The sequence below is a fragment of the Sebastes umbrosus genome, chromosome 4, assembly GCF_015220745.1.
Source record: "Sebastes umbrosus isolate fSebUmb1 chromosome 4, fSebUmb1.pri, whole genome shotgun sequence".
In the NCBI taxonomy this organism is placed as follows: Eukaryota; Metazoa; Chordata; class Actinopteri; order Perciformes; family Sebastidae; genus Sebastes; species Sebastes umbrosus.
The window spans coordinates 17,093,113-17,110,980 of NC_051272.1; the positions used below are offsets into that span (position 1 = coordinate 17,093,113).

The 17,868-nt window shown below is 41.5% G+C and overlaps 2 protein-coding genes across 2 annotated transcripts; both read right to left on the reverse strand.

Moving 5' to 3' along the window:
- Window positions 1–445: 445 nt before the first annotated feature.
- On the reverse strand, window positions 446–1,117 carry LOC119486661 (beta-1,3-galactosyl-O-glycosyl-glycoprotein beta-1,6-N-acetylglucosaminyltransferase 3-like; the record flags this gene model as incomplete). Its single annotated transcript, XM_037766951.1, has 1 exon — window positions 446–1,117. A coding segment is annotated over one exon (672 nt), but the record flags the coding sequence as incomplete, so codon positions are not given.
- A 14,951-nt stretch (window positions 1,118–16,068) lies between these two features.
- On the reverse strand, window positions 16,069–17,602 carry LOC119486100 (beta-1,3-galactosyl-O-glycosyl-glycoprotein beta-1,6-N-acetylglucosaminyltransferase 3-like). Its single transcript, XM_037765961.1, has one exon. It carries the CDS (start codon window positions 17,600–17,602, stop codon window positions 16,313–16,315), a length of 1,290 nt encoding a protein of 429 aa, XP_037621889.1. The 3' UTR covers window positions 16,069–16,312.
- Between the last annotated feature and the right edge of the window lie 266 nt (window positions 17,603–17,868).

The following is a 17,868-nucleotide window of genomic DNA, read 5'->3' on the forward strand; positions in this document are numbered from 1 at the left end:
GGAACTAATGGAATTACAGTTTTTTGGCGAAATTTCAAAAATGTTGGGCACCCTGGACTACTAAACCCCAAAAGACACAACGAGACCACACTATCAACCATTATACCAAATTTGAAATTCCTAAGTTAAATAGTTTCCGAATTCTGCTACGGAAACAAAATGACATGGCAAGATACATATTAATATCTTGACAATAAATACAAATGCACAGAATATTATAAATTATAGATCTTAACAACATACTGATAACAACATTAAAAGCCACAGACTTAAAATAAAATCCCATTACAAGATATTTTGAGAATAAGAAATATTTAATGCCATTTCAATAGAAAATCTTTGACAATATAATAAAGAATAAATATGGTTTCTATCATATTAACCTGTCTAAGTACGAACTGTTTCCTTAGTACATCATATTTTACATTTCAAATAATTACAAGCTTTACAACGTGGTGGAATATTGATCTGTTAGCAGTGGGTCATGGCCTAAAGCTTTGTGATACAGGACTGACTCCAGACATCTGATAGCAACATCATCAACCAGAGGATCAAACTTATTTGCAAAGAGATGATGTTGTCTCATGAGCCACGGGAGGTCAACAGCTCCGTACACACAAATTGCTCTTCTGTAATCACCAGTGCAGGGATAGTACGGGGCTCCGTTTTTCACATCTCCTGTTAAATAGCCCCACTTCACCACACGAGCGATGGCCAGCAAGTCTGATGTATCGTACTTGGAGTTGGCTGGTGTTGATCCGGGAACAGAGGGCATCCTCTGTAGAGTGGCCCACAAGTGCTCATCAGGGCTGTATGTGTCCCTCTCCCAATCCAGAAGCTGTTGAACCTCTCTGTCCTGCATTACATGTTCCACAAAGGCTCTCGTGACCACAAAGTAAGCATTTCCTTGGAACATGGGGCTGCTAATGGGTGGGGGGCTTTTCTTCACATCTGTCTTGATGACAGATGTGTTAGTCACATCGTAATGATACTGCCAACGGCCTTTCTTGTAGTCATTGGTGGCCTCAGTCTCCATGCTGTTTCTCCCGTTGAGGGCCTTCAGAGCCTGAACAATCTCTCCATTGGTTTTGATGGGGAAGTCTGTCCCGCAGGTGTTTAGCAAAAGTATGCATAAAATACATGAAAAACGCACATATTCCAATATGGCCGACTTCCGGGTGGGCAGAGCTAATGAAACCCGATGACGAATATGTTAGCAATAATGAGCAGGATGTACCTACCAAATTTTATGAATATAGGATAAACTTTGACCAAACTACGGCCTTCCACGCATTAGAGGGCGCTATAGAGCCCACTAAACACGCTGAACCCAAAAACTGTACGTTCACGTAAAGTTCACAGGTGTTCATCTTTTTGACAACTTTCATGAGTTTTCGAGTATCCCAAGGGCGTCAAAGGCATGTTCAAAGGATAAAAGACATAAGGGGGCGCTAGAGAGCCAACATGCCACGCCCAAGCAAAATTTCACTACTAAAATAAAGTAAATACTAGTTTGGATGTGTGTGTAAAGTTTCATAATTTTTTGTGCATCCTAAAGTCCTCAAACATGTGTTCGTAAATTAAAAAAAAACGCAGGAAGTCCAACATGGCTGACTTCCTGTTGGCCGAAAAAATCTCAAAAATATTTAATCCAGGTATGAGGGCGTGAGTTATGACATACATGAATTTCGTGAAGATCGAAGAAACTTTCTCTGAAAAACTGCCTACATTAGGGGGCGCTATCTCGCCCCCTGGTGACACCCGAGCCCAATCACTCCAGAACATTGAATTTCCCACCAGTTCTGACGCATATTCCACTTTTGGTGAGTTTTTGGGGATGGCTAAGGTCCCAAAAGGGCAATCTCCGCGCGGAAAAATAATAATCCTTAGAAAAACAATAGGTTTCCTTGCACTTTCGTGCCAGGACACCATTGGGGTCCTGGCACTTTCGTGCTCGGGCCCTAATTAAAGCTGCAAGCAGCGTTGAACGGGCCCTCGCCCCTTTGCGCACGTCGGGGGTACCCGCTGCCGTGCATTTCCATGAAAGTCGGACACTGCACGCAACAGTTAGAGAGTATTTTCTGCGTGGAGCGCGTGGCACTGTAAATGACCTGTTGAGAACCTGTGGGGCATCCTTAAAAGGCACTTCTATGAGGGTGGGTGGCAGTATACAACAATTTCTTGTTGCCAGTAGGTGGCGCTATCACCATAACTCAATAATGGAACGTATATGTCTTCAGGCCGGGACTCTTATCCAGCTTGTGAAATTTGGGGCAGATTGGAATATGTAGGGTCAAGTTACAACAGCCTCCTGTGTCATGTCGTATGCCTCGAATGGTTGAGGTTAGGTTAGGTCGTCTGGCAGCGAGTCTCACGAGAGTTTTTGCAGATCTCAGATCAAATTTCGCAATTTACAGGCTCCTTTCTAGTCGCTAGTATGGAAGCGGAAAATCAGGGCTGAAGTCGAGTAGAGTGAACTTGCTATAACCAAACTGCCAATCACTGGGCATTTTCATAATGTAGTAATCACATTTAGTACCAACTCGAAGGGACTGGAAGATCTATACTCATTTGTTGTTTTTTGTTGTACATCTGAACACTTCAAACTCTGTATAAGCTGAATCTGTTTGTCCTTTGAACACCCACACAGGTGTTGTCAGTTATTCTGAACAAGAATGATAAGAATGCCCAAACAGGTGCAATAAAAGCTGACAGGAGACTCAGGAAGCTGTCAAGAAATTACAGTGAGCAGAGATCTAATCAGCCAAATAAACTGAAAACACCTGTGTGGGTGTTCATAGCTTTTAACGCAGGGTGCAGAACCCTCGGAACCTCCTCCACTGTCACCTCTCTGTTGTCAGTGTCATTCCTACACCCAGACTGAGGAGTAGGAATTTGTGGTGTAGAGACTACAGGTAAAAGAAATGCACTGCACCTTTTTTTATTAGCTTCTGGTGCCTGTAATTTCAGATATTGTACTGGCATCACCTATAATCATGACTAAAAGAATATCAGTATGTCATTTGGTACCCCGTTACATTCATGAAGTCAAAACTGCAGCTACTGGTGACAAAGTTAAGAGCGAAAAACAACGTTACTGGGTGAGCGATCTAATCGGCGTGAACGTCAGAGTTTGGGTGTGTCCCATTGTCACTCATGGGAAAAGATGCTGTAAAGACAAACTTATTGTCTGTGTTATTTATTGGTTTTGATGTGAATTATTCACACTCTACGGTGTTGACTTCATTAAGTCAGAAAGATTAGTGACATGGTTTGATTTGATTAAAACCTGATTCTATTGAGCAGGTTCCTCAGGCACGGCTCAACAATAAGGATTGCTCACATGCAAGTATAATGCCACATTGGGCTCGTAAATCTAACAACTTCCTGTTTCCTTTAGGTGGCGCTATGACTATCACTCATAATTGAACGTATACGTCTAGATGCTGGGACTCTTATAAAACATGTCAAGTTTGGTGCAGATTGGACAATGTATAGTCAATTTATAACAACTTCCTCTTTCCTGTAGGGGGCGCTATGACTTTCACTCATAATGGCACATATATGTCTTCAGGCCTGGACTATTATCCAGCTAGAGTAGTTTGGGGCAGATCAGACTATGTAAAGTCAAGTAACAAAAGCCTCCTGTGTTAAGGCGAGCAATCAAAATTCACGTACGACATCACCGTTCGAGCGATCAAAAATTCCTTCGCAATTTAGAATCACAGTAGTTTGAGGGTTGTACCACCCAAATTTCACACGATACCGATGAACTCTCTAGGAGGAGTTCGTAAAAGTATGCATAAAATACATAAATGACATGAAAAACACAAAATTCAATATGGCCGGCTTCCGGTTGGGCGGAGCTAATGAAACCCAATTAGGAATATGTCTGGAATAATGAGCAGGATGTGCCTACCAAATTTGGGGCAGATCGGACAATGTATAATCAATTTACAACAATTTCCTGTTTCCTGTAGGGGGCGCTATGAATTTCACTTTTAATTTCACATATATGTCTTCAGGCCTGGTCTCTTATCCAGCTTGAGTAGTTTGGGGCAGATGGGACTAGGTAAAGTCAAGTAAAAACAGCCTCTTGTGTCATGGTGAACAATCAAAATTCAAGTATGACATCACCGTTCGAGCGATCAAAAAATCCTTCACAATTTAGAATCATAGTAGATCCAGGGTTATACAACCCAAATTTCAAGCGAATCCGATAAACTCTCTAGGAGGAGTTCGTAAAAGTATGCACAAAATACATAAATGACATGAAAAAGACAAATTTCAATATGGCCGACTTCCTGAAGGGCGGAGCTAATGAAACCCAATTAGGAATATGTTTCAAATAATGAGTGGGATATTCATACCAAATTTGGGGAAGATTGGACAATGTATAGTCAATTTACAAAAATTTCCTGTTTCCTGTGGGGGGCGCTATGACTTTCACTTTTAATGTCACATATATGTCTTCAGGCCTGGACTATTATCCAGCTTGTGAAGTTTGGGGCAGATGGGACTAGGTAAAGTCAAGTTACAACAGCCTCCTGTGTCACGGCGTACCTTTGTACCTTCAAAATTTACGTATGACATCACCGTTCGACCTATCAAAAATTCCTTCACAATTTATCATCACAGTAGTTTGAGGGTTATACCACCCAAATTTCACACGAATCTGATGAAGTCTCTAGGAGTAGTTCGTGAAAGTATGCATAAATTAAAGCTGCAAGCAGCGATGAACGGGCCCTCGCACCTTCCCGCACGTCAGGGGTACTGGCGAGACGCCGGTCGACACACCCGTACATTTCAGTGACCATCGGACACTGCACGCACAAGTTAGACGTTATTTCCTTGCCTCTTTGTTTTTTTTGGAGCAAATGTGCTCAGAAAGGACAAAGGGGGGTGTGATGTGGGGGTTGAGAATGTGTATGTTTATATTTAAAACTAATTCAAGTTTATGTATTTGATCTTAATGTGTGTCAGATAATGCAGTGGGTTAGAAAAGATGGTTAGTTTGCATGCAAGACCTTGTCTATGTGAAGCATAAACTAAACACATCAGGTGTGGCAAAACCAGCTACCTAAATATCTCTAATCTTTTAACTTTAATCTCATAATATTACAACTTTTTTTCTCATATTATGACTTTTTAACCTAAACTTATGACTTTTTTCTCGTAATATTACGACTTTTTTCTCGTAAACGTATGACTTTATTCTAAAAATCTAAGATTTATTTGTTTCCTCATTGTGGCCCTAATACTCTGTCGTACTCTTGAGTCTTAACAGTTAAAAATAAACCTCAGTCAAGTTGATCCAAGCTGTCAGACCAGTTCAGACACATTTTTCACTGATGTGAACTCAGATTACAATCAAACTGTAGATGAGATCAGGTGGCAGCAGCAGCAGGGCGGTGACTAAAAGCTACGGTTTGCAGTTTGAAGCAGCCTTCACTAAATTTACAGGAAGTCACATGTTTTAAGAGAAATGAGACGTTGTTTCCTCTTAAGCGTCACGTTAATATTTTAGATTATAGCTTCTGTGTACTTCTGTGTACAGTGAACTGTGCAATTATTTGTGCAAAAGACATCAAGTAGTCCGACTCCTGCAGCCATGACCTATGAGCAGGTTCTGAAATGAACTTTTTTCATTGCCTGCCACTGTGGCAAACAAGTACCTTTTTTTTTGTCTGCCACTCAGAAATGTTATCTGCCACTTTTGAAATCTCTGCGCCAAATGAAGGAACAAGGCAAAAGTGAGCATGGCTCAGATACCCCCGCTCACTGCTTGATCCCTACTAAAGTAACACCAAAGGTTTTGCCATTTTGGAAAAACTCAAAAAAGGTTTGGGCACCGTGGACTTCTAACCCCCAAAAGGCACAACTAGACCACACTGTCAACCATCATACCAAATTTGAAGTTCCTAAATTAAATAGTTTTGCTCCGGACACGAAAATGTGACAGGTGAACGGGCGGACGGATGGAAGGGCACGTGGAACGCTATATATCCCCAACTACTTACGGGGGTATAATAACATCTTAGATCTGATGTCATTCAATGTTCAATGTATTTTACACAAAAAACATTATATGCATGGTAAATTACAATATTCGAATTACACCGTGGCTTCCGGGGAGCCCTATTTTTCAGGGCAGGGAGGGTACTGTACACAGTACTGTACTGTACTTTGTTATTGTCATCTATAGGGGTTGTTTGCATAAAAACACACAATTCAAATGATTATGATTATTTAAATATTTGCTTTGATTAGAAAAATCTTGGCAAGCTGTTGAGAGCTAGTGTTAGGATGTTAAACAGGTCATACTGTAATTCCCTCTCTATTATCTATTTTATATTGCTGTGAAAACATCTCCTTCAAACAACTGGATTTATTCAAGTTTCTCGCCAAAAACATAATTTTACGAGGTTACATTTGAACAAGACGATAACGTAATTTACCAATAGTCATTTTTCCTGAGGTTGAGTTTGAACGCCACATAATAATAACAACTGCCTAATGCCTAATGTGCCTAATGGCACCTCCATTAACATTAGTAGATCTGTTATTTAACCAAGCAGGACTGTGCTGCCCACCGGCTGCTAACAGGTAACATTACTAACTCTCCTCCTGGCCAACAGGTTTGTTGTTCACAGTGTTGCATTATCAAGGAAAAAACAGGGTGCGTCCCTCAGGCAGTGTCTCCGGTCCAAAACAAACAGCAACATGATACAATGTGCTTATGCGTCATTGTGCACGCGTTACTGTGGAAGGGCATCAATACAGAGGAATCAGTAGTCACGGAGGCTTGAGATACCAAGGAATCAGACAATAAGGAGTCTGTTCTCTATTCCCTCCCCTAACATTTTTTACTGTCTGCCAAAATGGCGGATGGCCTGCCAATTTTACCCGCCAACAATTTACCTGCATTTGGCGGGTGGCGGTTGCTAATTTCAGACCCTGCCTATAAGTATATGTGAATAATAAGTACAATATACAGCTGAGTGAAGGCAGGCAGTTCAGAGGAGCAGAGTACAGCAGAGACTATGGTCCTGGAGACCAAATTATTAGGCTGAATGTTTCAGGGAAAATGTAAATGATATAACTCATATCAAACCCGACGTTCAGGAATTATCAGCCTCACATGTGACTGAATGGAAATGACGATAAATAATGTAAAACGTGTTTGTTGCTGACAGACAGACTCTCCGTCTCTCTCTGACTTTAATAGTATCATTAATAAAAGTTAAAGGGACTGTTTGTAACTTCTTACACGTGTAAATCATTGCGGGTCGGTGTCTCATGCGCACTCACGTGTGGCTACGCTGTTCAGACAAGACTCCAACAGAAACTACACGGAAGCACCAAAACCACAAAGTTCTATATAGTGAAGCCGGTCTGTTAAACAGTGTTGGCTGCGGTCAGAGACCGTAGCTTTGGTCTCCAGGACCGGAGTCTCTGCTCCTTTGCTCCTCTGCCTGCTTTGCCTGCCCTCACTCACACACCGCGCTTGTTCGCACTCTTTCGCTCCACTCTCACATGCATGCGCGCACACTACACACTGCAGAAGAGTTAGTTTAGCTCTGACAATATTTAGTGAATGTACAGTGGACATTTGTGCAGAAATAACTGCTGCAGCTCCTCCAGACCAACAGAGGTTTTCCGTGTCTTGTGAAGTGACGGGGCTCCACAGAGAGAAAGGTTATCGTCTCCGACCAAAACTCTGAGATCCCCTGTTCCCTCCGGCCACGGGCGGGAGGCTGAGGCAGGAAAAGCCAACACTAGAATCAGCATTGATTCATGGGAGACCTTCGTCTGGTCAGCAGTGTCGGCATTAGGGGCGGGCCATGGGGGTCCAGGCACGTACATGTCTTCAGGCCAAGACTCTTTTAAAACATGTCAAATTTGGGGAAGATTGGACAATGTATAGTCAATTTACAACAATTTCCTGTTTCCTGTAGGGGGCGCTATGACTTTCACACATAATGGCATATATATGTCTTCAGGCCGGGACTCTTATCCAGCTTGTGAAATTTGGGGCAGATTGGACTATGTAAAGTCAAGTTACAACAGCATCCTGTGTCATGGCGAAACATCAAAATTCGCCGCGCCGCCACAAGAACGCCGTTTCACGAAAACACAAAAGCTTCGCAATTTAGTATCATGAAGGTGTTGAGATTCTGCTACCCAACTTTGAGATGGATCGCTTGTATCCTCTAGGAGGAGTATCGCAAAGTTCCATACCTAAAAAGTGACAAAATGGCGTCTTCGCACATCACGTATGATATCACAGTTCGAGTGATCAAAAATTCCTTCGCAATTTAGCATCACAGTAGTTTGAGGTTTATACCACTCAAATTTGACGCAGATATCTGATAAACTCTCTAGGAGGAGTTCGTAAAAGTATGCATAAAATACATAAATGACATGAAAAACACAAAATTCAATATGGCCGGCTTCCGGTTGGGCGGAGCTAATGAAACCCAATTAGGAATATGTCTGGAATAATGAGCAGGATGTGCCTACCAAATTTGGGGCAGATCGGACAATGTATAATCAATTTACAACAATTTCCTGTTTCCTGTAGGGGGCGCTATGAATTTCACTTTTAATTTCACATATATGTCTTCAGGCCTGGTCTCTTATCCAGCTTGAGTAGTTTGGGGCAGATGGGACTAGGTAAAGTCAAGTAAAAACAGCCTCTTGTGTCATGGTGAACAATCAAAATTCAAGTATGACATCACCGTTCGAGCGATCAAAAAATCCTTCACAATTTAGAATCACAGTAGATCCAGGGTTATACAACCCAAATTTCAAGCGAATCCGATAAACTCTCTAGGAGGAGTTCGTAAAAGTATGCACAAAATACATAAATGACATGAAAAAGACAAATTTCAATATGGCCGACTTCCTGAAGGGCGGAGCTAATGAAACCCAATTAGGAATATGTTTCAAATAATGAGTGGGATATTCATACCAAATTTGGGGAAGATTGGACAATGTATAGTCAATTTACAAAAATTTCCTGTTTCCTGTAGGGGGCGCTATGACTTTCACTTTTAATGTCACATATATGTCTTCAGGCCTGGACTATTATCCAGCTTGTGAAGTTTGGGGCAGATGGGACTAGGTAAAGTCAAGTTACAACAGCCTCCTGTGTCACGGCGTACCTTTGTACCTTCAAAATTTACGTATGACATCACCGTTCGACCTATCAAAAATTCCTTCACAATTTATCATCACAGTAGTTTGAGGGTTATACCACCCAAATTTCACACGAATCTGATGAAGTCTCTAGGAGTAGTTCGTGAAAGTATGCATAAATTAAAGCTGCAAGCAGCGATGAACGGGCCCTCGCACCTTCCCGCACGTCAGGGGTACTGGCGAGACGCCGGTCGACACACCCGTACATTTCAGTGACCATCGGACACTGCACGCACAAGTTAGACGTTATTTCCTTGCCTCTTTGTTTTTTTTGGAGCAAATGTGCTCAGAAAGGACAAAGGGGGGTGTGATGTGGGGGTTGAGAATGTGTATGTTTATATTTAAAACTAATTCAAGTTTATGTATTTGATCTTAATGTGTGTCAGATAATGCAGTGGGTTAGAAAAGATGGTTAGTTTGCATGCAAGACCTTGTCTATGTGAAGCATAAACTAAACACATCAGGTGTGGCAAAACCAGCTACCTAAATATCTCTAATCTTTTAACTTTAATCTCATAATATTACAACTTTTTTTCTCATATTATGACTTTTTAACCTAAACTTATGACTTTTTTCTCGTAATATTACGACTTTTTTCTCGTAAACGTATGACTTTATTCTAAAAATCTAAGATTTATTTGTTTCCTCATTGTGGCCCTAATACTCTGTCGTACTCTTGAGTCTTAACAGTTAAAAATAAACCTCAGTCAAGTTGATCCAAGCTGTCAGACCAGTTCAGACACATTTTTCACTGATGTGAACTCAGATTACAATCAAACTGTAGATGAGATCAGGTGGCAGCAGCAGCAGGGCGGTGACTAAAAGCTACGGTTTGCAGTTTGAAGCAGCCTTCACTAAATTTACAGGAAGTCACATGTTTTAAGAGAAATGAGACGTTGTTTCCTCTTAAGCGTCACGTTAATATTTTAGATTATAGCTTCTGTGTACTTCTGTGTACAGTGAACTGTGCAATTATTTGTGCAAAAGACATCAAGTAGTCCGACTCCTGCAGCCATGACCTATGAGCAGGTTCTGAAATGAACTTTTTTCATTGCCTGCCACTGTGGCAAACAAGTACCTTTTTTTTTGTCTGCCACTCAGAAATGTTATCTGCCACTTTTGAAATCTCTGCGCCAAATGAAGGAACAAGGCAAAAGTGAGCATGGCTCAGATACCCCCGCTCACTGCTTGATCCCTACTAAAGTAACACCAAAGGTTTTGCCATTTTGGAAAAACTCAAAAAAGGTTTGGGCACCGTGGACTTCTAACCCCCAAAAGGCACAACTAGACCACACTGTCAACCATCATACCAAATTTGAAGTTCCTAAATTAAATAGTTTTGCTCCGGACACGAAAATGTGACAGGTGAACGGGCGGACGGATGGAAGGGCACGTGGAACGCTATATATCCCCAACTACTTACGGGGGTATAATAACATCTTAGATCTGATGTCATTCAATGTTCAATGTATTTTACACAAAAAACATTATATGCATGGTAAATTACAATATTCGAATTACACCGTGGCTTCCGGGGAGCCCTATTTTTCAGGGCAGGGAGGGTACTGTACACAGTACTGTACTGTACTTTGTTATTGTCATCTATAGGGGTTGTTTGCATAAAAACACACAATTCAAATGATTATGATTATTTAAATATTTGCTTTGATTAGAAAAATCTTGGCAAGCTGTTGAGAGCTAGTATTAGGATGTTAAACAGGTCATACTGTAATTCCCTCTCTATTATCTATTTTATATTGCTGTGAAAACATCTCCTTCAAACAACTGGATTTATTCAAGTTTCTCGCCAAAAACATAATTTTACGAGGTTACATTTGAACAAGACGATAACGTAATTTACCAATAGTCATTTTTCCTGAGGTTGAGTTTGAACGCCACATAATAATAACAACTGCCTAATGCCTAATGTGCCTAATGGCACCTCCATTAACATTAGTAGATCTGTTATTTAACCAAGCAGGACTGTGCTGCCCACCGGCTGCTAACAGGTAACATTACTAACTCTCCTCCTGGCCAACAGGTTTGTTGTTCACAGTGTTGCATTATCAAGGAAAAAACAGGGTGCGTCCCTCAGGCAGTGTCTCCGGTCCAAAACAAACAGCAACATGATACAATGTGCTTATGCGTCATTGTGCACGCGTTACTGTGGAAGGGCATCAATACAGAGGAATCAGTAGTCACGGAGGCTTGAGATACCAAGGAATCAGACAATAAGGAGTCTGTTCTCTATTCCCTCCCCTAACATTTTTTACTGTCTGCCAAAATGGCGGATGGCCTGCCAATTTTACCCGCCAACAATTTACCTGCATTTGGCGGGTGGCGGTTGCTAATTTCAGACCCTGCCTATAAGTATATGTGAATAATAAGTACAATATACAGCTGAGTGAAGGCAGGCAGTTCAGAGGAGCAGAGTACAGCAGAGACTATGGTCCTGGAGACCAAATTATTAGGCTGAATGTTTCAGGGAAAATGTAAATGATATAACTCATATCAAACCCGACGTTCAGGAATTATCAGCCTCACATGTGACTGAATGGAAATGACGATAAATAATGTAAAACGTGTTTGTTGCTGACAGACAGACTCTCCGTCTCTCTCTGACTTTAATAGTATCATTAATAAAAGTTAAAGGGACTGTTTGTAACTTCTTACACGTGTAAATCATTGCGGGTCGGTGTCTCATGCGCACTCACGTGTGGCTACGCTGTTCAGACAAGACTCCAACAGAAACTACACGGAAGCACCAAAACCACAAAGTTCTATATAGTGAAGCCGGTCTGTTAAACAGTGTTGGCTGCGGTCAGAGACCGTAGCTTTGGTCTCCAGGACCGGAGTCTCTGCTCCTTTGCTCCTCTGCCTGCTTTGCCTGCCCTCACTCACACACCGCGCTTGTTCGCACTCTTTCGCTCCACTCTCACATGCATGCGCGCACACTACACACTGCAGAAGAGTTAGTTTAGCTCTGACAATATTTAGTGAATGTACAGTGGACATTTGTGCAGAAATAACTGCTGCAGCTCCTCCAGACCAACAGAGGTTTTCCGTGTCTTGTGAAGTGACGGGGCTCCACAGAGAGAAAGGTTATCGTCTCCGACCAAAACTCTGAGATCCCCTGTTCCCTCCGGCCGCGGGCGGGAGGCTGAGGCAGGAAAAGCCAACACTAGAATCAGCATTGATTCATGGGAGACCTTCGTCTGGTCAGCAGTGTCGGCATTAGGGGCGGGCCATGGGGGTCCAGGCACGTACATGTCTTCAGGCCAAGACTCTTTTAAAACATGTCAAATTTGGGGAAGATTGGACAATGTATAGTCAATTTACAACAATTTCCTGTTTCCTGTAGGGGGCGCTATGACTTTCACACATAATGGCATATATATGTCTTCAGGCCGGGACTCTTATCCAGCTTGTGAAATTTGGGGCAGATTGGACTATGTAAAGTCAAGTTACAACAGCATCCTGTGTCATGGCGAAACATCAAAATTCGCCGCGCCGCCACAAGAACGCCGTTTCACGAAAACACAAAAGCTTCGCAATTTAGTATCATGAAGGTGTTGAGATTCTGCTACCCAACTTTGAGATGGATCGCTTGTATCCTCTAGGAGGAGTATCGCAAAGTTCCATACCTAAAAAGTGACAAAATGGCGTCTTCGCACATCACGTATGATATCACAGTTCGAGTGATCAAAAATTCCTTCGCAATTTAGCATCACAGTAGTTTGAGGTTTATACCACTCAAATTTGACGCAGATATCTGATAAACTCTCTAGGAGGAGTTCGTAAAAGTATGCATAAAATACATAAATGACATGAAAAACACAAAATTCAATATGGCCGGCTTCCGGTTGGGCGGAGCTAATGAAACCCAATTAGGAATATGTCTGGAATAATGAGCAGGATGTGCCTACCAAATTTGGGGCAGATCGGACAATGTATAATCAATTTACAACAATTTCCTGTTTCCTGTAGGGGGCGCTATGAATTTCACTTTTAATTTCACATATATGTCTTCAGGCCTGGTCTCTTATCCAGCTTGAGTAGTTTGGGGCAGATGGGACTAGGTAAAGTCAAGTAAAAACAGCCTCTTGTGTCATGGTGAACAATCAAAATTCAAGTATGACATCACCGTTCGAGCGATCAAAAAATCCTTCACAATTTAGAATCATAGTAGATCCAGGGTTATACAACCCAAATTTCAAGCGAATCCGATAAACTCTCTAGGAGGAGTTCGTAAAAGTATGCACAAAATACATAAATGACATGAAAAAGACAAATTTCAATATGGCCGACTTCCTGAAGGGCGGAGCTAATGAAACCCAATTAGGAATATGTTTCAAATAATGAGTGGGATATTCATACCAAATTTGGGGAAGATTGGACAATGTATAGTCAATTTACAAAAATTTCCTGTTTCCTGTAGGGGGCGCTATGACTTTCACTTTTAATGTCACATATATGTCTTCAGGCCTGGACTATTATCCAGCTTGTGAAGTTTGGGGCAGATGGGACTAGGTAAAGTCAAGTTACAACAGCCTCCTGTGTCACGGCGTACCTTTGTACCTTCAAAATTTACGTATGACATCACCGTTCGACCTATCAAAAATTCCTTCACAATTTATCATCACAGTAGTTTGAGGGTTATACCACCCAAATTTCACACGAATCTGATGAAGTCTCTAGGAGTAGTTCGTGAAAGTATGCATAAATTAAAGCTGCAAGCAGCGATGAACGGGCCCTCGCACCTTCCCGCACGTCAGGGGTACTGGCGAGACGCCGGTCGACACACCCGTACATTTCAGTGACCATCGGACACTGCACGCACAAGTTAGACGTTATTTCCTTGCCTCTTTGTTTTTTTTGGAGCAAATGTGCTCAGAAAGGACAAAGGGGGGTGTGATGTGGGGGTTGAGAATGTGTATGTTTATATTTAAAACTAATTCAAGTTTATGTATTTGATCTTAATGTGTGTCAGATAATGCAGTGGGTTAGAAAAGATGGTTAGTTTGCATGCAAGACCTTGTCTATGTGAAGCATAAACTAAACACATCAGGTGTGGCAAAACCAGCTACCTAAATATCTCTAATCTTTTAACTTTAATCTCATAATATTACAACTTTTTTTCTCATATTATGACTTTTTAACCTAAACTTATGACTTTTTTCTCGTAATATTACGACTTTTTTCTCGTAAACGTATGACTTTATTCTAAAAATCTAAGATTTATTTGTTTCCTCATTGTGGCCCTAATACTCTGTCGTACTCTTGAGTCTTAACAGTTAAAAATAAACCTCAGTCAAGTTGATCCAAGCTGTCAGACCCGTTCAGACACATTTTTCACTGATGTGAACTCAGATTACAATCAAACTGTAGATGAGATCAGGTGGCAGCAGCAGCAGGGCGGTGACTAAAAGCTACGGTTTGCAGTTTGAAGCAGCCTTCACTAAATTTACAGGAAGTCACATGTTTTAAGAGAAATGAGACGTTGTTTCCTCTTAAGCGTCACGTTAATATTTTAGATTATAGCTTCTGTGTACTTCTGTGTACAGTGAACTGTGCAATTATTTGTGCAAAAGACATCAAGTAGTCCGACTCCTGCAGCCATGACCTATGAGCAGGTTCTGAAATGAACTTTTTTCATTGCCTACCACTGTGGCAAACAAGTACCTTTTTTTTTGTCTGCCACTCAGAAATGTTATCTGCCACTTTTGAAATCTCTGTGCCAAATGAAGGAACAAGGCAAAAGTGAGCATGGCTCAGATACCCCCGCTCACTGCTTGATCCCTACTAAAGTAACACCAAAGGTTTTGCCATTTTGGAAAAACTCAAAAAAGGTTTGGGCACCGTGGACTTCTAACCCCCAAAAGGCACAACTAGACCACACTGTCAACCATCATACCAAATTTGAAGTTCCTAAATTAAATAGTTTTGCTCCGGACACGAAAATGTGACAGGTGAACGGGCGGACGGATGGAAGGGCACGTGGAACGCTATATATCCCCAACTACTTACGGGGGTATAATAACATCTTAGATCTGATGTCATTCAATGTTCAATGTATTTTACACAAAAAACATTATATGCATGGTAAATTACAATATTCGAATTACACCGTGGCTTCCGGGGAGGGAGGGTACTGTACACAGTACTGTACTGTACTTTGTTATTGTCATCTATAGGGGTTGTTTGCATAAAAACACACAATTCAAATGATTATGATTATTTAAATATTTGCTTTGATTAAAAAAATCTTGGCAAGCTGTTGAGAGCTAGTGTTAGGATGTTAAACAGGTTATACTGTTATTCCCTCTCTATTATCTATTTTATATTGCTGTGAAAACATCTCCTTCAAACAACTGGATTTACCCACCTTTACCACCAGATGGGGGCATAAGAAGGTGTAAGTATGGTGTTGCTTAGGCACAAATGATGGATGCAGTTGGTGTGTATTAAACCTGCAACAGTTACACAAAAAAGATGACACAGGATATAAGGATTGCATGGAAGGCATAATCAAACTTTTTAAATTAAACTGCATTACAAACAGTACAAACAGTATAACATACATTTCCACAGTTTGTCCATAAAGGTATATAGTTAATAATAAAACTTTAAATGTAGCTATTTATACAAATCTAATTGTACACAAATATAATATTGCATATATATATGGGCAAAACCTGGGGGCATTTCTTTAACTCCACTGACGCATTCACATCAAATGTCACCTTGAAGGAGGCTACAGTGTGTCAAATCAACATAAATTTAGTAAAACAGAAAACTTACCGACAGCCTCAGAGTCAATTTGCACTGCAGCTCGCTATAAAAGGTAAGAGTACTGATGTGGGCAAAAAACAGAAGTACCTGTACTCAGTACCAGTGAGAATCGACCCATTTCAGGCACTGATTACAAACATAAAACTCACTTATACATGTAATGCAACATTGTTCTGAGATTACTAGATGATATGATTAAAAAAATATTTGTTTTTACTTGCTAGTTTAGAAAAATAATGCCCTTTTGGAACTAATGGAGATACAGTTTTTGGTCAAAATCTCAAATCATCATATTTTACATTTCAAATAATTACAAGCTTTACAACGTGGTGTGATCTGTTAGCAGTGGGTCATGGCCTAAGGCTTTGTGATACAGGACTGACTCCAGACATCTGATAGCAACATCATCAACCAGAGGATCAAACTTATTTGCAAAGAGATGATGTTGTCTCATGAGCCACGGGAGGTCACCAGCTCCGTACACACAAACCCCTCTTCTGTAAATACCAGTGCAGGGATAGTACAGGGCTCCGTTTTTCATATCTCCTGCTAATTCGCTCCACTTCACCACACGAGCGATGGCCAGCAAGTCTGATGTATCGTACTTGGAGTGGGCTGGTGTTGATCCGGGAACAGAGGGCATCCTCTGTAGAGTGGCCCACAAGTGCTCATCAGGGCTGTATGTGTCCCTCTCCCACTCCAGAAGCTGTTGAACCTCTCTGTCCTGCATCACATGTTCCACAAAGGCTCTCGTGACCACAATGTAAGCATTTCCTTGGAACATGGGGCTGCTAATGGGTGGGGGACTTTTCTTCACATCTGTCCTGATGACAGATGTGTTAGTCACATCGTAATGATACTGCCAACGGCCTTTCTTGTAGTCCTCGGTGGTCTCAGTCTCCATGCTGTTTCTCCCGTTTAGGGCCGTCAGGGCCTGAACAATCTCTCCATTGGTTTTGATGGGGAAGTCTGTCCCGCAGGTGTTTAGCAGGTACCTCCACTGGACGGGTGAGTTCAGGAGGTCTTTCATGCAGTTCAAGTCTGCCTGCACCCGCGACCACGAGGTATATATCACTCTTTCTAACCTGCTGGCTATAAACACATTAGGAAAGCTAGAAGTAATTGCCTCCACGGCCTTCTGAAATTCCTTAGGGGATTTCTGGTCCACATGTACACAGTAGATGTTCTGCGGAGTGTAAACAGCTCGTAGAAGTCGCTCGAACATCTCAATCTTCTCATGGATCACCATGGAGTAGGCAATGGGAAAATCCTTCTCCTCTTCACTGAGAGGCTCTGTAAAGAAACCTCTCCTTTCAATGTAAGAAGGACAGTCTTGAGTCACATTAAGGTAGAAGTCCTCAGATAAAAGAGTCTTTCTCTTTTTGGATGTCAGAAGCATTTCTAATTTGTCTTTCTTGCCCTCTACGTCTCCACTGAAGATAGCCGAGCAGCCAGGCAGGTCATTAGAGAGCTGCTGTGGTATTCTGAGATCAGGCAATGACGGCCTGTTCAATGCAGTTTTCCAAAGGACAAAAAAGAGGAGCATACCTGTGAGGATGAGATAGGGGATCCTCAACATCCGCCTCTTCAACAGCCTTGTAAAAAACATTTCCTTGCTTGAGGTAACTACAAAGCAGGTGAGCTCATCTTCAGTACAAATTACAGTTTGACAAGTGCCATTTAAATGATCAACTCAGATTCAGTAAGTAGGTGTGTCAAATCAAGGCGTGGAGGGAAAGGTAACTCGCATCTCTGTGGTCAAATCGGCTGACGCTACAACTGTAGAGCATCTATATTCTGATGTTTATGATAAATGCATTCAAATGACATTATTTTGCATGCATGTTTTTTTTATTATTTTTCATTTGTATTTTA

Coding starts and splice junctions, on each gene's coding strand:
- LOC119486100 (XM_037765961.1), bottom strand. CDS start 17,602: ATGTTTTTTACAAGGCTGTTGAAGAGGCGGATGTTGAGGATCCCCTAT.